Source organism: Tenrec ecaudatus, chromosome 9 (genome assembly GCF_050624435.1).
Source record: "Tenrec ecaudatus isolate mTenEca1 chromosome 9, mTenEca1.hap1, whole genome shotgun sequence".
Taxonomy (NCBI): Eukaryota; Metazoa; Chordata; class Mammalia; order Afrosoricida; family Tenrecidae; genus Tenrec; species Tenrec ecaudatus.
Genome location: NC_134538.1, coordinates 141,259,639 through 141,283,767, shown reverse-complemented (window position 1 = coordinate 141,283,767; position 24,129 = coordinate 141,259,639). Strand labels below are relative to the sequence as shown.

Genomic DNA, 24,129 nt, shown 5'->3' with positions numbered 1-24,129 from the left:
TCTTCTTTCTTTCCGTCGCCAAATCTGCCTTATAGGTAGTTTTATTTTGCCCTATGTTGTTGCTATGAGGTTATGAGTTGGAATTGACTCAATAGCAATATGCTTGAAAAATTTTAAAAGTCCCTAGTTGACACATTGGCTAACTTCCTTGGCTGCTAACCAAAGGGTTAACAGTTTAAGTGCACCTAGATGCATGTCAATAGAAAAGTATGGCAATGAGTTTTAGGAAAATCAGCAGTGGAGACCTTGTGGAGCACCAGTCTCCTTCAAAGTCACTATGAGCCACAGTTACAGAGTATGGGATTGGGGCTAAGGGGGTTAAGTATCTTTGAAATAAAGATTAGAGTGCTATCCAACCAAGAATGAGAAAATTGTGAACTAAAATAACTATCTGTAAGCGACAAGTAAAAAAGTAGTCCAAATAAGTTATATAAAGCTGGTTACTGAACTAATTATGAATGCTAATTTAGTAAAAATGTTATGGATTTAAATAACAACTCAGTTTCCAATATCCATAGCAGTAGAAGGGAAGTTGAAGAAAGCTGGTTGGTGGTTCTGGGTGGTAAAGCATTTCAGGTCCACTGTAGTGAAAGGCTCAAGCAGAGTTTCCCTCTTGGCAATCACATTTTTAAAAAATGGTGAAAGCATTCTACCAGTTCATGAAAAGAAGAGCTAAAATGTGATACAAGGGAAGCGAAATGTAAAGACTAGACGGTACATAAAGCAAAAAACAGCAAGCAAGTAAAACAAGGAAGATGCATATATATATATGGAAGTAATAATACAAGATAGAGAAAGGACATGAGAAGAAAAAACAGTACGATTTCAAAAAAGGCTTCCCTCGGATCCCTAAATATCGATCTCAGTGCCTATGAAGATTGAAAGTGTGGGGGGTTGGGGTGGGTGGGGAGGTGGGGGGAGGTACGGTAGCAAAAGTAGAACAGAAATGGACTTGAAGAGTTTAGTGACAAACAAGTCCATTTAAAACATAAGGGAAAGAAAATATTTTAGATGAGGTTGAAAATTAGCCATATGATTTTTCAAGTGTCAGTTAATACAAAGTTACAGAAATGTCAAAAAAAACTCATGCTTAAACAATCTTATATGGCCAGGCAAATTTTAAAAAGGGACAAAATTGGATTCAAACAAAAATGGACTTAAAAAAAACAAACAAAACAGGGATGTTTTATGCACTCACTCATTCATTCAACAAACACATAGTTACCGAACACCTAGTCTATGCTAGTATGCGGAATGGCGGTGTTATAGTGAGCCAACACACAGAGCCTGGTGGAACTTGCATTTGAATGTGAGGAGACGGACAATTAAGCGACTTTGAAACTTTTGTAAAATATGTAAGTAGCAAACACTAAGGAGGAAAATGAAAGGAGATGATAAGGAGTACTTGCCGGTTGGGAGAGTTACAGTCTTAACAACAGGGTAGTCAGGGAAAGCGTCCATAAGAGGTAGCTTTTGAGCAAGAACCAAAGGAGGTGAGGAAGTGGGTTATAAAGAGTTGTAAAGAAAAGGGATTTCAGACAGAGTAGCAAAGACAAAGGCGGTGCAGAGAGTGTGCTTGGGTGATTCAGCAGCAGCCAGGAGGCCAGTGTAGCAAGAACAGAGAGTGGGAGAGAAGCACTGCAGGCAATTAGAGAAGTAACAGAAGGCTAGAACATTCAGGGCTCAATGGAAACACTAAAGAGACAGGAAACTGGTGTGTGTGTGTGTGTGTGTGTGTGTGTGTGTGTGTGTGTGTGTGTGTGTGTGTGTGTGTGTGTGACAAAACCTGACTTCCATTTGAACAAAATGACCCTGGTTGTCTTGCTAAACCAAAGCAGAGAGAAGGGAAGTTATTGCTAGAATCCAAGTAAGAAATAATGAGATCCCCGGATAAACATCATGAGAAAAAGATAGCCCAGCAGATATACTGAAGTCCAAACCAGCACAGTGTCCTCAGAGCTGGATGAGAGAGAGAGAGAGATAAGAAAGAATCAAAGATAATTTTAATTGGCTCGAGCAACTGAAAGAGTGAAGTTTCCACTTACTGAAATGCAGGAAATTGTGGGTTTAGGGTTGGATTGGGGAAAGAGTAGAGTAGGAGATTGATTTGGGATAAGACATATTGAAGAAGTATATAAAATAGCTAATGGGAAGTTAGATAGATGACTGAGGAATTCAGGTAGGCATTCCAGTCCAGAGATAGGAGCTCAGGTGGCACCAAGGTAGACAATAGATAAGGAGGTAACCATGACAATGGTGTGGTCGGAAAAGAAATGCTATCCAAGGAAGGAGTCTTAGAGACTGCAATGTTTACAAGTTGGAGATATGAGAAACCCACTGCCATTGAGTCAATACTGATTCAGAACCCTGTAGAACTGTTCCACGAGCTTCCCAAACTCTAAGACTTCATGGGAACAGACTGCTTTATCTATCTCCCATGCCAGTGGCTGGTGGGTTTGAACCGCCAACCTTGTGCTTAGAACCCCAATGCTTAACCTGCAAACAAGAACCAGATAGGCAAATGCGGAAGGAAAAATGGGCAAGGATGATGGTTTAGAAGTCAAATTAATGAGTTTCTACAGAATAAGAACTGGTTAAAAGCTATTTGCAGATCAATACAAGGAGGACAGAGAATAACAACTGGGCATCTTAAGAAGGGCCGTGTCTGCGAGTGTTGGGAGCAAAAGCCGGTTTAGAAGGAGCTTAAGAGCATCTTGGAGAAAAGCCAATGGAAGTCTATGAGCATAGAACACATTCCAATGGGTTATCTGTCCGTGGATGGAAAGAAATAGCACAAAAATCAAGAAAGGAGTGTTTTGGTTTCAGTTTTTAATGGGAGTGTGCTTAGAAACACCCATTATTTGAACTACGTTTATTAATTTTTATTATTACTGTTAGGCTAATGCTTTGGGAAAATAAAAAACACCAAACAAACAAAAAAATGCTTGGATGGATGGGAGGGAAAAAAAATAGTTCTAAAATAAATAGAAAACAAAAAACTCACTGCCACAGAATAAATTCGGACTTCTAGTGACCCTGTAACAGGACAGAGTAGAACTGCTCTCTGGGTTTCCCAGATTGTAACTCTTTATGGGCGTAGAAAGCCTCTGCTTTCTCCTGTGGAGCAGCTGGTGGTTTCAAACTGCTGACCTTGCAGTAAGCAGCCCAATGTGCAACCACTATACCACCAGGACTCTTATTCTCTAGCTGAAGAATGAAGTTCTTATGGTGGCATCTTTAGTCTCTCCCTTCAACAAAAGATGCCACCATTAACAGATGCTTTCACACAGTCTTGCTTCAGGCTAGACAGACTCCCGAGTTCTGGCCATCTTTATGTGTGCCCTGGTATTTGATGACCCTTCCTACTTTTACAAAGAAGGCCATTTCTTCTCAAAAAGCTTCTCAAACCACAGTAAAGCTTTTTACAAACACAGACCAGACCTAATTATATGACTGCAAAGAACTCTAGTGTAAGGCTCTGCTTACTGAGCATTTGACTCTAGCTTCAGTTTTAAAGAAGGAAACCAATTAAAAGCCTTTCAACCCCCGGATAAAAAGATCACATCTCTTAAAAATTAATGTTAAATCTACCCAAATCCTCTGTGTACTCATCAATGAAAAGTTTAACAATCTAATTCGTTCCTTACACAACAGCTTTTTAAAACCTGGTTTTCCCAAAGTCCCCCCAGAAACTTAATCATTGCCCATAAGTATTTTCCAATTCTTCATCAGATCCAATATTGTTATTTCTAACAAGGATAGAGTACAAACAAAAGCTCTTCATTTTAATACTATTTTCTCATAACTTTGCTTTTCTATCGTATTGATTATAATTTGTCCTGGGCATACTAAAATCCACATCTAGAAAGAATTTTTTAAATAAGCTATTTTTTCAATATTTGTACAATTCATACAAAATTAAAAAGGAATGTTTTTTAAGTAAATGCGATTATGCATTGTAGTGACTCCTTTGTCTGGTTCTAAGAAGCTCTTGTGACATAGTGAATGAAGTGTTGGCCTGTGAATGGCAAACGGGGGCAAAGCTACTCTGAGGGGGAAAGAGGAGCCTGTCTGCTCCTGAAAAAACTTCCCAATGCCTGGCCATGGAGTCCATGCCGACTCACAGCGACCCCATCGGGTAGAACTCCCCCTGTGGTTTTCAGGACTGTAATTCTTTATGGGAGTGGAAAGCCTTTTCTTTCTCCTGAGACGTGGCTGGTGGTTTCAAACTGCTGACCTTGTGGTTGGCAGCACCAGCCATAACCACTACACCACTAGGTCTCCCCTAAAAACACATAGAGTCTTAGAACTCCTAAGGAACCATTCTAGTACTATGTCGTTTAGGGTTACTATGACTCAGATTCAACTCAATGCCGATGGGGTTCTGAATCCTTCTAATCAGGATGATCATTTTCCTGATCAAGCTTTCTTATTACTGCCGCTCCCAGGAAGGGCCAGTTACAGACATCTGCATAAATAAGTCTATGTGTCTCCCAATGTCAGATTGACTTACACTGTTTTTATTAAACCAAACTCCATCTTTTGTAGTCTTCCACTAAACACTTACTTCACTCTAGTATACTTTTGTACCCCTGTGGCATAGTGGTTATGTGTGGGGCTGCTAAGGGCAAGGTCAGCAGTTTGAAACCACCAGCCCCTTTGGAGAAAGATAATGCTTTATACGCCTATAAATGTTTATAGTCTCAACCACCTACAGGAACAGTTCTTGCCTGCCTTATAGAGTCACTATGAGTTGATATGCATTCAGTGGTGGTGAGTTTGTTTTTTTCAACAATACTTTTAATTTTAAAACTCTTTTTTCTCTTCAAATGTGCAATCTTAGGTCTTAGCATTTTAGATCTTAGTATAGGTCTTAGTATAGACCCTCAGGGTCGATTGCAAACTTAGTGGCCCAAACAGGAGAAATTCCAATTCATAAAATATAGAATGCCCCTCCCTGCCCTTGGTTTTGTTAAGAGTCCAGCGAAACACTACTATTGCTCCATTTTTTAAGACTTTCAAGTTTCGAGAACACTGGCTCTATTCTCTAAGGGAAATAGCCTTTACTCCACACATTGAAAAGATAGGCTGCACAGAAATTTTAAAGCATTAGATCCACAATAATAGGCTGACAATACAGCTATTGAGAGGAGCAGGTAAGCAGCGGCACGGAACTATACAGGGCTTTCCCCACCCCTGAATCCAACAGGATCTCACATATCTCCAATCTCGTTCGTGGTCAAAAAGGATAAAAGGAACCGAGCGAAATGCTCTTGGCTGGCACTGGTTGCAGCGTTGGAGGGATGAGGAGGTGTGAGTGAGAGGGATCCGGTATCTCTTTGTTTCATTTAGACCCTGGCTCGACAGGAAACATAGGGGAAACTGACCCATAGAAATGGTGCATCCGCCGCGCAGGCCAAAACTCGGATTCTCCCACCGCTACTTAAAAGAAAGAAACTTAGAGTTCTCTTTCTCTCGTGTTGCTGGCCCCAGTCATCTCTCCTCTTTTCTTCTGCATTCACTATTGTACTCTATTCCAATCTCTTATTTTTTCTTCTTCAAAGTCTGAATGCCAACCGCAAAAGCCCCTAGGAAGTTGTCCCCGATGGTGTGCCAATTCAGTTCAAAATCTATATGGGCTCTTGGATCTCTGCAAGTGAGAATGTGATTTGATTGACCTACTTTTCGTCCACCTTTTTTTGAAATAAGAGGGAGGGAGTGAACTTGAGGGTGAATGGAATTCTAATTCCCAATGCTGGAAATGTGATCCCGCGTCTCTTGTTCTGCTGAAGAGCGTGTTGAGTGAGTTGGGGTGGCGGCACCAGTTAACCATGGACAGGATTAAAGTTGAGTGTGTTTTCTTTCATTAAAGTGGCTGCTTTGCAAGGTGTGTCAGTCACTCAGTTGTGCCACAAATATTTTCTGAGCACCTGCTGGTTAGGCAAGATATCTTTTGAGCCCAGAGAATCTATTTCTTCAGAAGACCATGCTCCTGAGAAAGGGGCGAGGGGAGTGCACGCAAGAAAACGCAGCTATGGAAACACAAGGAACGTGCCGTGGAGAGTCCTGCAGAGGATGCTGGACATCGTGTGGGAGACAGTGATGTAAAGCAGCCTAAGAATGCAAGGGGAAGACTGAGCTCCCGGTCTGAAACAGCTCCCATGTCCCCCTACGTGCATCCATCCCAAGATGGATGTCAAGATTGACATCAGCCCATTGGCTTTCCTAGTGATGAGCAGAGCAGATGCTTCCATGTTTTTTTCCTTGATTAATGGAGACCCTTGTCCCTCGAGGTTTCATTCCTGAAGTCAGTCGCAGAAGATTTTCTCTCTGAAAATTACAGAAACCTTTCTATGAAAGAGGATTCCTTCTCCTAAAATCCAAGTTCCTCCAAACACTCCAACATCGATGACCGACAGCGTACAAATAAATACTGACCTTGGACAAACAAACAAAACTTGATGTCAAGTAACAACCATGAGGTTATCGGTTTTGAACCCAGCAGGGCTGAAAGGGAAAGATGAAGCTATTTGTTCCCACAAAGATCTACAGCATTGGAAACCCTGTCCACGACCACTATGAGTCAGCACGACTGAAGGGCGGTGGGTATACAGCAAGTTGGTGCAGGTTTCCTAGGTTCACATGGGATGGATTTATTTCTGTTTTTATGGGCGTGTGTGTATGTGTATGTGTGTGCGTGTTATTTAATAATATGAAACTCTGTGGTTTCATCCATTAGTATGTATGTTTGGGGGTTTTACATGAATGAATGAGGACATATAAAACATTCCATTCTCTATTGCTATCATAGATGGATTCTGTCAACTTTGATTGGTGAGAACACATACTCTAGCCTATAAATCTGAAGTAGGATTGTAGGTTAATGTATTAAAATGTTCTCACTGGAATGGTCTGTCATATTGGATGGCGAGAGACTGAAATACACAAACATAATTACTTCCACCCAGATGAAGTCCATATCAATCATTGTTTGATGACCTATTTTCTGTGTTTTCGGCAGTTGTGCAATCAACCAGACACATCTCCCTCCGACGAGATGCCAAGGACTCAAAACCTGGCAACACACACACACACACACAGCATTCCTCCTGTATTTAAAAATTAAATTGGCTGCATGAGGGCACACTTTTTCTGTCATTACTCAGAGAAGATGCAGTTTGACTCACAATGAAAGAGTTGACATGTTCTTGTCAGTAGGAGAGAGAATTTTGGGCTAACTATTTTCTTATCCTCCCGTGCCTGAATGCCACTGTCGCTAATACAGCCTAACCTCTCCCCAAGTCGGGGAAAAACTGTGTTGCTGCTGCTTCTTTTTGTGTGTTTTCCAAAGTGACAGGATTTGCATTTTAAATAGGAGGAAGAAGGGGGGGGCACATTGGAAAACTCCCTCCAGTAGGGAACAAGAACCCTTTCTTATGGGTGTTCTGTCTACTTTTAGGGGAGCAGAGAGGTGGACAGGTTAGCATACAATTTTGAATAACTCACTGAGGAATACAGAAGCATCTTGTGTGGGCTTGATTTTTCTGGTAAGATAATATTGAGTAGTCTTAAGAAGTCATAAAATGTTAGAGAGAAGAAATAAGCTTGACTCAGTGACTCATAGGCCAGACCAAAGTATATGGGGTTCTATGGGAGAATGGATGGTTTCTAGATTACTGTGTTTTAAAGGATTTAAGGGTAGCGTGCACTAACCACATTTACCAAACTAAAAATGACCCAATTCCTTCACAGGAACCCACTTTGCCATCTGTGTTGCCCTCTTGGTTCAAAACCTCTCCGAGTAGCCAGATCTGCAAACCAACTCACTCATGAAATGTCAGCACTTAGAATTTACTTTTTCACAAAATAGAAGCTGCCACAAACAAACATGATGGCCCAAGTGGGCCTGGAATGTGGGCCTCACACTTCATTCTAGCTCCAGGTTAATGCTTGACGCTCCCCCTAATGGAGAGACCACTGAAGATATGGGTGCTACAGAAAGTGTGGTGAAGAAACCAGATGGAGCCCAGCTATCACGAAGAATAGCATCTGGTCTTTGTTTGTATTTTGTCTGGTTTTCTGCATATGAACTCCAAGATAGATTGCTCTATAGGGACACTAACTGAATTGATCATTGCCAAGGGGCATGGCAGGGAAGGACAGGGGAACTCGGAAACTCACAACAATGAGGACCAGATGAAAATGTTCTGAAATTGACTGTGGGGATGATTGCACACAGTTTCTTAGTATGAGTGAAAAATTAAATTTGCATGCCAACAAACTATTGAAAGAAACCAAATTGGACCTGGACCTATAAACATGCAAATAACTTCAACTCTGGAAACTGTATCAAGTATCAAGTAGGACTCCCAGGCAGTATACTAGAAACAGGCAACATTCCCAAGTGCACATTTTGCTAGTGTGTTTACCTGCTTCCACCACTGTTTTGAAGGAGGTAGGGTGAAACAGTGAGGAGAAGACCACACATTTCCAAGCAGAGGTGCCAACTAATTTCTCTACCCAAGGTTTTCTTAAAAGTAAATCATCTGAAACAAGTGATATAGGCGTATCTTTCTGGTTTCTGAACCGAGCAACACATAAAGAAATAAAATAAGGAAGGGATGGAGGATTCCTGGTGGTAGGATGTAAAAAGGCTTACATTGTTGCACGAACCACATGAATGAACAGCACAGGCTCCTGATCCAAGAAGAAAAACCTTTGCTCACAGGCTCAGAGAAGCATTTGTTCCTGAATCCAGGTTTTGATTCTGTCTCTGCCTTTTCCCCCACCCAGCCCACCCCCGCCTATGTTGTCTCTCCGCTTTGTCTGCTCACAGACTTAGTCAGATTCATGCAATCTAACATGTCATTTTCTTTTTTCTGTTCAGCGATGCCTGCATCATGGTATGACTTATATCTGTAACTAGATTACTTCTTGCAGATAAAGGGGTTTTTACCAACGTTCCCAGCACAACATTGAGCATACTGTCGGTACCTGAGGAAGGACCACAGAATTGAGTTCTACTGATCAAAACTGGGCCCAAGTCCTCCTTCAGAGAGGGACAGTACCACGTTCAGACCCTCTCCTTGTCCTGTCTGTTATGGTGGAGATAGGAAAAAGCTGGGCTCAAAAGATATAGGAAACTACTCACCAGTACGCTTACACACTCTTCCCTAAACGAAGTCACCTTTTCCCTAAAGAACAGATAATGTTTCAATGCCCAAAATAAAGCATTGAAGAAGAAATACATACCTACTTATAAATAAATACATACAGGTCTTTCTCGGGTATATTGATATATGCATATGTGTGTGTGTGCATGGCACTACATGACATTTCATCACTCACAAAGCAAGTTTTATTGTAAGCAAATATTTTCCATGAATATCTAGTCAAACTTTTCAAATGAGCAAATGTCTTGCATCCAACTCTTCTATAGCATAATGTATCCATATTTTACGACAGCAATCAGGGAAGGACATGCACACACACACACACACACACACACAACACTTACATTTCAGTCCTTGACAGCTGCCACTTTTGCATTGGCAAATGTAACGTATCCTTAATGTAGGTGAACGACAGATGACAAAACGCTTTTGCCTTTTTTCACAAATTAAAAGAAAGAACATTTCTAAAACCAAGTCTGGAAAGCCTACTCTGTGGACGAATGATGTTTCCTTGCATTGTCTTTATGTGAATCACAGTTTATAAGCAATTTGCAGAGATCTTCATCTACACATGTGATCTGCTCTAGAAGCTAGGACGAAAGCCCGCTTATTGGTAGACGACTGTCGAAAATGTCCATATGGCACGTGTGCCCATACAGGACGGGCAGGTAGAGGCATTCTACAGGTAAGATAATCATTTTGAGATGGGCACTTGATAAGAAAAGCCCAATGCTACAAATATGCTCAAATCCTTCCCGTCTTTAGGGAAAAGGGGATTTGGTTGGTTGGTTTTATAGCCAGGTTGTAGCTATGGTCCCTATGAAAACAGATCATTTTAAGCAGCAAAATGGCTTCTTTTTGCTCCATAAGCCACTGAGTTAAATCAGTCCAGAGGAAATGCCCACCTGGCATGGATTCCTGTGCCTGGCAGTAGCCAATGCCGAGTTCTACTGTTCAAGGGAAAAGCATGTTTCAAACTATCATTTTCGCTTTGTCTCTCTTCTCCCCGAGAGATAGAGAGGTGGTGGTGCCTCCACGCTCCCTTCCGTTTTCTGATGCAAACATTAAAATATTACATAAAGAAAATGGTTTTACCCACATTCTGTCAGTCCCCTGGCTTGTGGACAGCTCCTACTTACCCTGTAACGTTATCCAGAGTCGCCCTGACCTTGAACCGACTGGACCCAGCCCCTTCCAAGCAGCACAGTCTTCATGGACATCCCCTTCATTTGCTGAGTGAGCAGCTGTTACTTCGCTGAACAAGTGTTGAATCGTCTCTTTCACTAAACCAAGGCTCCGTCTGAACCTCTGTGATCTGTTCTGATTGATACACCACCAGCAAACCTAGTTCAAAACCTGGGGACTACCTGTCCTTCCAAATGCTCTGCTCAATTTCCACTCTGTACTCGTCTTTCAACTGAGCGCCCCGATTCCTAGTCTCACTCTGCTCCAAGCCAACCTCCACTCTGATGCCTGAATTACCTTCATCAAGTGAGGAAAGCCGCTCCAGTCTTTCCATGACTCAAAATCCCTCAACAGTTCCCACTGGATACGGTACGTTCCAAATGCCAGGCTCTTCCATGAGCCACCACACGTCCCAGCTATCAGTAGAGGCTTTTCATCAACTTCCACTTTCTCTTCCCAAATGTCCCATTGCATAGGCTAGCTCAGGAATGATTCAAGGCTCAGCTGGTAGCCTAAGAGGTTGGCAGTTAGAACCTCATCAACGTAAGTCTACTCCTCCAAAGATGATGCCCTAGGAAACATGATGGGCAGTTCTACTCCATTACAGCTCTCTGGAAGTTGTAATGGAGTAGTTGCAGGGCATGAGACCACACACCCTTTTGGCCACTAATGTGTTTTGCCTTCAAAACCACCCATATACCCTGCCTGGTCTCCCTCCACCCCTGTCTCCTACTAGAAACCTTCCAGAGGAGGTGGGGGGGTGTATTTTTCATGCTTCCAGACTCTGTCACTCTGTCAACTCTCAGAAGTGCAAGGTACTTGCTTCTAGATTCCTTTCTCTTAGGAAGTTTCCAGACTACGCGGGAAATATTCTCCCATGGGGCAGACTCGGCCTGTGGAAGATGCTCCCCAAAGACTCACAGCCTGACTGCTAAGAATAGTAAGATCATCATTGGTGCCAGGAACAAAGGTCGATGGTTAATTTTATTTTTTAATGGAGCAATGGATGAGCTTTACACGTGAGGGAACTTCAAAGGTTTGGAGAAAACTTTTCATTATCTTTAAATTCCACTTTATTCCCCGGGATTCTTTCTGAAGCACAGTGAAAACAAGGAACCTGAGCCTGATAAGACATAAAAGTTTTGTTTTAAAAACAGGTGCAAAACCAATTGTTAGAATGATTAAATCGAGCCATGTCTTATGTCTATGATATGAGAGAGCTTCAAACAGTGTATTGGCAAATGCAATGCAAAGGTAATAATGGGATATTTTTTCAGGAACTTTTTGAAGCCTCCTCATAGAACAGAAAATGAAAAATCCGATTCTAACAAGTTCTGCCTGGAGAAAGAAAACAAGCCAGAAAGGGTGACAGCCTGTCTCTGCAATAGTGGATGAAACGACAGATACTGGGTGCTGGTGAAGGCCACCTGGGACTTCCCAGATGAATTTGCGGCCCAATTCCAGGCCTGACTGGCCTCCTCAACCACTCTGGTCCATATTCCTCCTTCCAGGGTGACTGTGAAACTGACACGGCCTTGAGAGGAGAAGAGAGGGGTGGGAAGTTTTCCCAGGCCTTTGTTCTGGGTGCTGGCTTTGTCTTAGGAGAGCATACAACCTGCCAATCTCTACCTTAAGAGGCATGAACTAAGAGTACTTGTATCACGAGGCTGGCCTAGATTCGTGGTTTTAAACCCTGGCTGAACTCGGTCATCAATTGGGAGTTTTTGAAAGAATAATATCCTTATCGGCGCCCTGCCACCCACGCACCACGCCCGCCTGATGTGAGCTGCGGCGAGTCCGTGCTTTAAAGGCTCCCCAGGGAATTCCTAAGTGCAGCCAGGAGTGAGAGCCATTGACCTAAACCAAAGGTTGTCAACCTTCTTTTCCCCTCCGCCACGCCCCCGCTGAAATACACAGGACACCAGTATCTGCCTTGTCACTCACGCTGTGGGCAGATGGAGTATCTGCCTTGTCACTCACGCTGTGGGCAGATGGAGACCCGGCACGACCCCAGCTGCAAGGGGAGGTGCCGCCCTACAAATCTCATTGAAGACAGGACTCCAGATCACAAGTGAATTCGGAAGTCACTCGAGTTGGTTTTGTTTGGTGTGATGACGGTGGTACGGAAAATGATGACGAATTCTAGCAAGTTCCTTAAATATGTGGCCACCATTGGGTTGTTCTAAGCACAGAATGGGGACTCTGGTGGTGACTGTCATCTTGGTGACAGATCATTTTCCACAGCAACAATTTCTCTGATTCCTACTCAGTGAACTGGGTTAATCAGTTCATAGAAAATATCAAGTACCAAAACCCAGATTGTCAAGTATCTCTGATACCCTGCAGGGGTCTCTCAGGTGTAACCTTTTTTAAAAAAGGTTACATTTTATTGGGGGCTTGTGCCACTCATCACAATCCACCCATCCATCCATTGTGTCAAGCACATTGTGTCAAGCATATGTTGCCATCATCATTTTCAAGACATTTTCTTTCTACTTGAGCCCTTGGTATCAGCTCTTCATTTCTCCATGTCTCATTGGAGACAGTGGGGTAGATTCAAACCACCAACCTTTGGGTGAAGAGCTGAAGGTATCATTGGTGCCACCAGCACTCCTTATTGCAGATTTGCTATTTAAGAAATAGACCTCAGTGCATGACAGTAACAATGCTGAACTACTTGCTAAAGGGAGAGGAAGAGGGAAAAAATGGTAAAATGATCCTCAAAAAGTCAGAAAGTGTTTGGAGTCCTGGAGTGAATATTAATAGATAAATCCTTCTTTCTTACTAATTAATCAAGTATTCCTTTGAAACATGCTGCTGTGGGGTTTGAACCACCAGCCTTTTGGTTAGCCATTACACCTCTACATCCCCAAGGCTCCTTTTCAAATTCTAGAAGATCTCCGCTTCCAAGGAAATGTAGTGACAATTTGTCACTTGTGACTGTGAAACCTGAAATGCTGCATGCTTATGGAGCAAGGTCAGAAAGGTTTTCATCAGCCTGGACCCTGACTAGCAGAATGGGCATTAAGATCTTTGTGAAAACAGCAGAAGATAAAAGCAAGTGAGACATGCTTCTCATTTTAATGCACCAGAATGTTAAGGCAGAAAATATGTCAACTCATATTTTCAAGTTACTTTAAATCCTAAGCCCCCAGTAAAAAGAACTTCAACTAATTATACCAAATAGCATCAAAAATCCTCATAGAACTCTTTATCAAGCTGTTGGGCCAATTTGATTTGATTTGATTTCTTAAATCACGGTGAAAAGGGGTGAATGTGGGCAGGAACTAAGCAGAACAACAACAAAAAGCCCTCACCAAATTAAATAAAAGGAGGGGATCGAGAGAAACAGAGAGAAGAAAATAAAGCAACGTTCTGAAAAGCAAAGCAAGCCTGCCTTCCTTTTTCAACTTTTGACTTTTGGGAAGATTTGTAATTCATCTCATGCCCTGTTCCATCTTAGTTCCGTTCAGTTCAAATATTTGCTCAGCATCTGCTACACTGGACGAAACCAGGAGCAGTGCCTCATCTCTTGGATTGGTGATGACAGTACCCACCATGGGAGCTCGGCTGCTGTTGTGGGTTATGTGTTGGACTACCAACTGCAAAGTCACAGGTCAAAATCCTCAGCATTGCTGCAGGAGAAAGAGGAAGTGCTCTACTCCTATACAGGCGTAGTCTCTGAAACCCACAGGGACAGTTCTACCCTGCCTCGCAGGCTCATTGTACGCTGGAATTGACTCAAGGGCAATGCGTTTCATTTTTGTGTTTTGGCCCAATGATGACTTCTGCTGTCCTTTTATCGGCATTCACACAACACACACACACGTACACATATACGCACACACACGCACACACATAATGCCTTTGTTCTCGTTTCCAAGACTTTTCAACCTTGTTACTGCCAATCCATCAAGAATGAAGTGTTCACTCATTATTACTCTGCAGCAACACATGCAGTTTCCCCCATGGGGCTTTAAAGTTTATGCATGGATTGTGCCGTCATGCACAAACAGGCGATACACTCATGTGTGGTTTTCTGGGACAATCACCCAAAGTGAAGTCCCAGCGTGACATTAAAGACGAGTGTGTCAGGATGAACAGGGGCTTCACTCGGGGAGTCGCGGAGAGAATTAGAGGAAGGGAAGGCCTGAGAAAGTGGGTCAGTGTCAATGGCAAATCCGTGCTGCCATACAGGAAACTTCACAGCACTGTCTCTTTATGAACTTAGTCTGGAAGATCGACTGAGCACCAACTGCACGTGCACAGGAGCCCATGGGCACAACAGTGGCAAGCTTGGCTTCAAGCCCACCCAGAGGCTCCAAGGGCGAGAGGCCGGGCCATCTCTTCCAGTAAAGCTTACAGACTAGAAAACCTTATGGAGTCATTGTACTCAGTCAGAGGGGATCGCCATGCGTTGAAGTTCACTGGAAGGCAAGCAACAGAAACAACTACTCAAGGGAGTAGCTCTGAGAATGCAAGGATGAATGAAATAAGAGTCCTTCCCCAAAGGAGCTAGTCTAGTGGAAGGACAGGCTGACCAGACCACATGCAAACAGATAAATTGCAAAACAGTGCGGTGAGTGTGGGAACAAATTAGGAAAAATGTACTGTGGGAGCAAAGTACTTCCTCCTGAGCTAGCAGTGAACTGCTCGTACTCAAGGCCAGTCTATAAACACAACAAAAACAAACTGTTGCCAAGTGGATTCTAACACACAGTGACCGGTAAGACAATGCGGCACTGCTCCCGAGACTTTGGGGGGCTGTAAATCTTTATGAAAGCTGCCTATCTCATCTTTCTCCCATGGCGCATCGGGTGGGTTTGAGCCACTGACCATTCAGTCAGCAGCCAAACATTTAACCCACTGTGCTACTGTCATGAAGTGGCATTTCTTATTATGGTTCTTCGATCCACGTCTCTTTATAACTTCCACCAAATGACTGCGCGGGAGCGTGCAAAGAGAGTGTGTGATTGGTCGGTTTTAGCTGCCACTTCCCTGGCAATAAGAACTAAGCCATCGCAGGAGCCAGATCAAAGAGGATTCCCAGGACCACGGAGGAAGAAAAGCCACCAGTGGAGTATGTTGGAAATCCCAGCCTGAAGTGGTGAGGCATGGCCAAGAAAGGCCACGGCAAGGAGACCATGAGACGGAGCAGCAGAGGGCCCAGACTGCAGCTGAGCAGCAGGTGGGTTTCCTGGTCAACAAAGGACTCCATGGTTGAGAAACTGACTGAGAGAGAGAGACGGAGCTGCTGGCCGAGGAGAGAAGTGTTGCTATGGACCAAATAACGGTATTCTTAATGCTTTCTGAATCTGGTTGGGGTAACCTGTTGGCTTTCGTAATAAACCCTCATAGTTTTGAGTGTTGTTTGTGAGCGTGCTGCGGCCGGTGCCCAGTTATTGAACCCAGCAGGGGTGTAGCATATCCTGGGAGGAACCATTGGTGTCAGAATAAAGAAAGATGGTGGCTGGAAGCTTGTCTGACCTCTGCCTGATGGCAATCAGGTTGTGTTTGTGGGGAGATAGATCTTTCTTCTCCCAAGTACAGCCAGAGGAGGGTAGGTGTGGTCTCTGCTCCTTCTCACTTGGCCGCACAGCTTCCAGAGTTCACAAAGTGGTCCTTGAATTTTTTTCTGATACTTCAGGTGGACCTGAGGTCAGGAGAAGGTCTCTGTGATTTTTGTATGATTGACACACCACCGGTCCAAAAGAGCTCATACGCAGCCACGCTTAGACACTCTTAATGACTTTAAAGTCTTTCCTAGTTTAGTCGACAACTTCTCAGCAGTACTAGTCATCCATCACTTACTGTTTTTTGTTGTTGGTGGTGGTGATATTTTAAATGGGCCGTGCAGTAAACATTCAGCAGTGATGAGACTGTTCTCTAGCTAGGTACACTGCTTCATGTAGTAGCCACTGGGCACACAAGGCTAGTGGGCACTTGACCCGTGGCAAGTGTGACTTCATTAATTTAAATAGCTACCTGTCACTGTTGTTCTTGGTGTCATCAGGTTAATTCAGCAGATAGTGAGCTCTGTCACACAGGCGACAGGTAGACCTGCTTCAAAGAACTTCCTGAGATGTAATCTTTCTGGGAGTAGAGCACTGGGTCTTTTTCCTGCCCAGCCACAAGGTCGGTTTCAACAAAGAACCTTTCAGTTAGCAGCTGCAATCATTGAGCCACCCAGATGCCTTTACAAGTCACTACCAAAATGAAACCTGTCACCCATGGTGAGAAGATTGTAGCTTCCTGTCTAAGATAGCCTGCAACTAGTGACCCAACAATCTATTCCTGAAAAAAAAAATTAGTCACCGAAAACCTTCTGAATAGGAGGGGGGCAGTGTTAAATATAATGACAGAAGATGAGTCCCTTAGTCTGAGAGACACTCAAAAAAGTGACTGGGGAAGAGCTGTCTTCTCAAAGTAGAAGCAACCTGAATAGCTTGGACAGAGTAAAGCATTCTGGTCCTTCACCACACTGATGCTGAAGACATAACTCAAAATAGAAGAAACAGCTATAAAAATCTATTAATTATCAGAATAGGGATTGTACGAAGTATGAATCTAGGAAAATTGGAAATCATCAATATATAATAGAACACATAAAAATCTATATCCAAATGCACCAATGAGCTGAAAGTGACAGATTAGCCAACCACATGGTTTACTATGCCAAGATTAACAAGTTCGAAAGGAATGGTGTTATGTTTATTACCCAGAAGAACACTTCAAGATTTTTTTTTTCCCCACTCCCCGTTCCTCCCGACCCCTCCACCCGTCCTCTCCCTCTCGGCTCCCGCTCCGGCGGCACTTCAAGATTTACCTTGAAGTGCAATGCTGTCTGTGATAGGATGACTGTATACCAACAAGGGAGACCAGTTAATTATTAAAATTTATACACTAACCCAGAAAGCTAATGAAGTATGTCACCATTTTCAGACTGAAATTGAGCACACATGCAATCACAATGCATTAATAATTCCTAGTTCTTGGAATGCAAAAGTTGGATACAAAGGAGAAGAAATGGTAGTTGGAAAATATGACCTTGGTGATAGAAACAAAGCTGGAGATTGCAAGAAAGAATTTTGCAAGACTAATGACTTTTTCATTGCAAATACTTTTTTCCACTATATAAATGGCACTATATGTGTATATAAATGACCACTTGATCAAATGAAGTACACAGCATCTAATTGACTGCAGCTGTGGGAAGAGACAATGAAGAAGCTCAATCTCACCACCCACCATAAGCCCAGGGGCCACTGTGAAACAGACCACCAATTGCTCATATGTAAGTTCAGGTTGAAGAGGAAGAAAATTAAAACATGTCTGTAAGAGACAAAATACAACCTTGAGTATATCCCGCCAGGGTTTAGAGAAGCTCTGAAGAACAGATTTGAAGCAATGAACCCTCATCTAAGATCCTACAGACTGTGGGATGACATAAAAAAAATACATAACCACGAAGAAAGCAAAAGGTCATTTTTAAAAAGGAAAACAAAGAAGGAAAGATCAGCGTTTCGGTCTAGTGTACATAGGGTCATAGTGAGTTGGGACCAGCCCGGGCATTTAGCAAATAACACCAGCACCACCTTTATAAAAGCAGACTGCCACGACTTTCTCCCTTGGAGTGGTTGGTGGGTTTGAACCGCTCAACTTGCAGTTGATGGCCTAGAGCTTAACTAGTATGCAACCAGTACTGCTTAAACTGCTCTGCATTTTACCGAATACGAAAAGGAACCCTGGTGGGTCAGTGCTCTCAGCTGTTGACCAGGTCAGTGCTTTTAACCCACCGTCTGCTCCGTGGGAGAAAGACAAGATGCAGCAGTCAACATCCATCTAGCTCACTACCTTGGAAACCGTACGGGGCAGCTCTGTTCTCTCTCATAGGGCTGCTATGAGTTGGCATCAAGTCCATGACAATGGGCTGTTTTTTATTTTGATTTAGTGGCGACTTGATGGCACAGCACAGTGCACGCACAAAGCTAACGTCTGCCTTAATTAATGACAGCAAAGACAACGGGAACACAAGATTAGGAACACAGAAAAGTCATGAAAGAGATCGCTTGTAACTTCCCAACCGCAAACTGGTGGATTTCCTGAGAGTGACTGGTGAAGCCAGTTCAGGGACAGACAGGCTGACAAGGGGTAAGACATTCAACTCCAGGGTGCTTCCGTTTCGTCATTTGTAAAATGTAGACAATGAAAACCCCTGCCCCGCCAAGAGTCACAGGTGGATTCAATATGACAATGTACATAAGGCAGGCAGCACTGGACCGGTACCCAGTCAAGAATGAAGAGGGCGACGGAACACACCACCCAGCTGCATATCTTCCTCAAGGCCTTCCTCTGGGGGCCTCTGCCCCGGTGGGGTTCCATATCCACGCTGTCATTGGAACGGTTGGCAATGAGGAGGTCAAGCAATGCTGCCAGGTTAGCCCTAACTTTGGAGCGAAGGCAGTGGGGAATCCCGAGTAGCTCAGGCTTCCAGAAAAACCTGAAGTTCTGCCAGAAGCAAAATTCCCACACAGACAATTTTCTGCCAGTCCCCAGATCTCCAGTGCAGACATGAGAGTGGAACAGGGCTCATCAATGCAAAGCTTTCTCCTGGTAAACCTCCCCCGAGTGGAACCTGCACAGGCGGCCCAGAAAGGAGAGCCAAAGGAATGTAAATCAAGTCATTGCTTTTCTGAATGAGACTAGTTACTCAGTACCTAAGGGGGAGTGGGGAGAAGAAACATGTTGCATTTGTGAAAATGACTTATTTGGGCGAGGATAAGTAGCCCAAGCTGAGTCACCACATTGTGGATTCTACCAAGTCCCTAAACCAAACCAAACTCACTGCCCTTGAGTCAGCTCTTTCCCATTCATAGGGACCCTCCGCCCCACTTCTGGTAAATGAAGACATGCTGGCTGAGTTGAGTGTCATCGATGAGGTTCTTCCAGCACTAAGCCTGAGGGGAAAATCCAGAACCTGGACATCGTTGGATATTTCTAAATATTTGTACATTTGAAGTGAGTATGCTTTGCTTAATTCAAAGAATTAACTTGCTTAATTCAAAGAGTCTTCATTCACAAGGAACTTTTTCTAAAAAGCTCTTAGAAGATCCACCACTCCTCTGTGACTCAGAGTGAAGCCTCCTTCCCGGAGAGTCAGTGCAATTTTCTCTGTACAGAACACCTGTCTCGTGGGTCAAGATTAACCAGTCCCTGGAGTCGTGTAGGTCATTATATCTGCAAAGCTCTCCGCCCAGGAGGAAACCTCCCAATGATTTTAGTGTCCAAATTCACTTACGAAATTATCTGGGAGTCGTCTTTAATTTCTGCCTCCCTGGTTCAAAATCTCCTTATGCTGAACAACACCGCATCGTGTGTCGTGCATGCACTTGACAAAGAATTTTTCTCAGGCATAAGAAACCAAAACTTGATTACACAGTGCTTAAAGGCTGGGCAGCTAGCTGGATGGTTGGCAGTTCAAACCCACCAGCCACCCAGAGAGAAAAAGAGAGTCATGAGGCAGTGTGCTTCCATAAGATTTACAGCCTGTAGGGCAAGATTTACTATGCCCTGTAGGATTGTGATGAAAAGAAATGGTCTCTAGTGCTATAGGTCAGGTGTGATTTTCTCAGAAATCAGGTTTGGTGAGAGTTTACCAGTAATCAAGTTCATAGTAAAAAAAAAAAAAAAAAAAGCACTGTTTAATTATCCAGAAAGGACTAAAATAGAGACCTCACTCTAGCCCAGTCATTGTCAACGTGTGAACCCAGAGCAGTAGTATCAGCATCTTCTGGGAATTGGCTAGATGCGTTGCTTCTCAGGCTCTGCTCTCTGCCTACTGAATAAGAAAGTCGGTGGGATTCAGCAAACTGTGCCTTGGCGACTGGCTTATTCTGGTGCACCCAGAAGCTTGAGAAGCCTCGTCTAACCAGCTCTGCTAAAAGTAGTTGAGGCCGCAGGCCACTCTTGACAGAACTGTGCACATGACTAAACTCAAGTGACTATTAAATCTTCCCTCATCCCCCTGCCCAAAGGAGCCCTGGTGGTGCCGAGGTTTAAGTGCCTGGCTTCTAACTAAAGGGTAGGTGGTTCAGACCCACCCACTGTTGTGTGGTGAGGAAAATATGTTGGATTGCAGGTGGAAGATGAGGTTGTTGGCTTCTGTAAAGATTTACACTCCTCCAAACCCCAAAGAAGCAGTTCTACCCTGCCCTCTGGGATTGCTGTGTCAACAGCAGTACTTGGTTTGGGTGCTGAACCCACCTCTGCCCAGCATGGCAGCCCTCTTTAGTCCCCCCTGGGCCATCAGTCATTTAAAAGCAAAACGTTGGTCTGTTGATGTAATCTATAGATGATCTTTCCAAGAAAAGCAGTTGGTCTATATAAGCTCAAGATCAAACCCATTGCTATCAAGTCAATTCCAATACAGAGCAGCTCAACAGGACAGAGAAGAACTGCCCCGTGTGGTTCCCTGGACTGTAATCTTTGTAGACGCATGCTGTCATGCCTAGCTCCCGTGGATTGGCTGCTGAGCTTCTACCACAGACCTTTCAGTTCTCAGCAGAGTGCTCAAGCAGCACACTGCCGGGGCTCCTCTGGTGAACACACTCAGTTAAAACATCAGGACATCTTGGATTGAGGAAATATGACAGCTCTAAGCGCCAAGATGTTCTTCATTGCCACCAGTGGATATTCTGGTTCACGTTACAACCTGTTTCTGGAAAGGACTTAAGAAAGGCAAGCAGAGATTCAAGCGGCATGGGAGCTGTCATCCCGCAGGAACAGATCTGGCCCCCACTTCACTGAGCATCCATTCTAGGTGTTCTGGTACCTCCTAGATGCAGAGATGATGAATAAAGTCACCCACAAGCACTCCTATGGGTGATGTTGACAAAGAAGCAATGGAAATAGAGGCTGACTCTTATTTCTGAGTCACAGATCTTGTTTTATTCAAAACCACCCCCCCTTGGCCCCCATTGAAACATCTATCCCAGTTGAGACCGCCAATGGCTCCAGGACAGCCTGTAGGTCACAACATCAAAGGCCAGCTTGTGAAAACATGGAGACACACAAAACCAGTCACCTTCCACTCTCCAAGGGAACAAAACCTATGCTGAGTGCCAGGGCAGGCAAACATTTGACACCACATACACTTGTGCCTTTCTTAGGCGATTTGGTTCTTTACATTTAAGTGTTGTAGCAAGCATCAAAGGAAACATCAAATAAACTGAAGCCTCTGCCCAAAGCAGCAGACTACAGAGCTTCACCGAAAAAAGCCTTTGCAAAATGTGGCATATCTATTCAATGGAGTATCATTCAGCCATAAAAAACAAGAAAGCAGGAATTCCCACTATGACATTGAACCCTGCAGGGCGGGGCTCGGGGCATAGTATGCTAAGGGACCAGAGACAGGCACAAAATACTACATATTACCTGGCCCCTTTTCTATACAATGTCCAGAAAAAGTCGAGTTTTAGGGAGTGCAAGCAGATGAGTGGCTGCTACCGGCAGAGGGAAATGAATGACTCCTTAGGAGTCTTGAGTTTCTTTCTGCAATGTTCCTTTTTGTCTAAAGAACATTTCTTTAACACGTCCGATGGTTGGACAACTTCAGGCTATGCAACAGAACTGCCGGCTTAAATTTTTAAAAGATGACTTGTATGAAAACGGGGCTCATATCTATTAAAAACTAACCTGGGAATATCCTCCGTGTAGGTGGCTTTGAAGACCTCCAAAGCAATACTTGCCCACTCCCTTCCCTCCAGAGTGAGATCTGTACTCTTGTTACTTGACCGATAAAATAGGAAAGCGGTCGATAATAAAGACACAACCACACCTAAGTGCAACAGGTGTGCGTCCGAAGACAGGAGCACGTTTTTAAAATGTCATTTCCCCTACAGAGTCCACTCTTCCTTTCAGAGTCAACCAGGACCAGAGACTCCCCAGCATGTCCTACAAGTCATCTGTGGGCACCACCTCCCGGGGGAGCATCTTCCCGGAGTGAGATGTAAAGCATACCCCTGGAGCGGGCGAGCTGTGGGCAATTAGCACCGTGTTCAAAATGCAATTCTCATTATTTGGAACATGAAGCTGATTTCTGCTAGGAGAGGTTGCTCTGCCAAGAGCAGCTCCATCTATTGGATGAAAATGTAGGTTAATATCCCCTTGCTTAAAAACCGTCTAAAATGAAAAGTGCTAAGTAGCTGCATTTCCCACATTAGGCACAATATTCGCTGACTTCCAAGGAAGCCGAAACAAATGTTTCCGTATGTATTACAGGCCATCAGGATGGAAAGATTTGCTGAAAGGTGGGATACACTGGGGGGACTGTGAGTCTTTTCTTTCTTGAAATGTAAAAATTCCCAGATAAGGATCTTGGAGAAGATGGTGAGGGTGGGGATTGGGGTGAGGAGGGATGGGGTGAAGAGGGGGCGTGGGGCCTGGGAGGAGTAGTAGGGCACCTACATGACCAAGAGAAAAGAAACAGGAATCTGCATCCCAGGTAAATATTCCACTTGGGGACTCCAGAGCACAACCTCACTCAGTACTGTATTGAATGAGGAGGGGGCCGGAAGGTGGTTCGGGAATAAATCTATCAACCTGACGCTCTCCGCTGACTTTGGCAACAGTGGTAACACGCTGATAGCGATTTCGATTGAAACTCTCCCACCCACCCCCCCCCGCCCCTTTTTAAAGTACCTGCCCGGACTTGAACGTGACTAAATGAAAAGTACTGGAAAACACTGAAAAGTCAGGTTGGTGCTTGTTTCGGTTGCTACCTTTCAGGTGTGTGCGTGTGTGACACGTGTTTTTTTTTTTTAATCCACAATGCCTGTAGCTTGAAAATGAACACAAATGCGATTGAGTGGATTGCCCCCGCCCCTCGCCACCGCCACCTTTGTATTTCTGGATATTTATTCAAGAGACGAGTGGCGGGAGCCGACACCATACAGTACCCCCACTCTCTCCTGGTGACCCCAGCAGGTACCCCTCTCCCCCTCGCCTCGCAGAAGGCAGGTGACCGAGGTCCAGGCTGGAAGGGGGTGCTTGCTCGCGAGACTGACTCCCCTGCCGCCACCGCCACCACGGGATCGAAGTTGATGGTCCCCCCCTTTCCTGCTTGCTAATGGCGACAGCAGCCAGCGGTGCCGACCACGGAATCCCCCCCTTCCCGCCCCGTCCCACCTCCGCGCCCTGGGACAAAGCTCCCCGGGGGTCTTCGCACTCACCCAGGCGGCACACACACAGGAGCTGGAGGCAGGCGAGGAAGCACTTTCCGGGGGACATTTCGAGGCGGCCTGGGGGGTTCCCCGGGGCTTCTCGGGGTGAAGAGGGAGGGGAGCGGGTGGGAAGTGCTGTGCGATCGTCAGCCGACTGGTGGGAGCGGGAGTGTGCGCGCCGGGCCGAGGAACCCAGAGGCCGGCGCGCGGTGGGTCGGGCCGGGCGGGGAGCCGCTAGCTAGCCCCGGCTCATGCTGGCGGGCGGGTGTGGGTCTCCGTCTCCGGCGGCTGTCGCTGTGCTCTGAGCGCTGGGAGCGCAGGCTCCAGGTGCCGGGGGGCGCGCGTGCGCGAGCCGAGTAGTGCCCGCGCTGCGCACGACCGAGGAGTGCGCGCGCTCGCTCAGGGAGGGGACCGGAGGGGGCGCGGCTGGCGCACCCGGGCGGGGTCCCGCAGAGCAAGTCACCCGCTGACACCCCTTCGCTCCGCCCTCAGCCCGCGGCTTAGCCGCCCTCCGGGATTTAGAATCTCCACGGAGAAAAGGTCTCTTCATT

The 24,129-nt window shown here is 44.8% G+C and overlaps 1 protein-coding gene across 1 annotated transcript in view; it reads right to left on the bottom strand.

Moving 5' to 3' along the window:
- PTPRZ1 (protein tyrosine phosphatase receptor type Z1) overlaps positions 1-23,878 on the bottom strand; it is a 205,948-nt gene extending 182,070 nt beyond the window's left edge. The window contains exon 1 of the mRNA XM_075558612.1: positions 23,588-23,878. Within this exon, the coding sequence (XP_075414727.1) occupies positions 23,588-23,645 (58 nt within the window). The 5' untranslated portion in view covers positions 23,646-23,878. The remainder of the gene's footprint in view (positions 1-23,587) is intronic.
- Between the last annotated feature and the right edge of the window lie 251 nt (positions 23,879-24,129).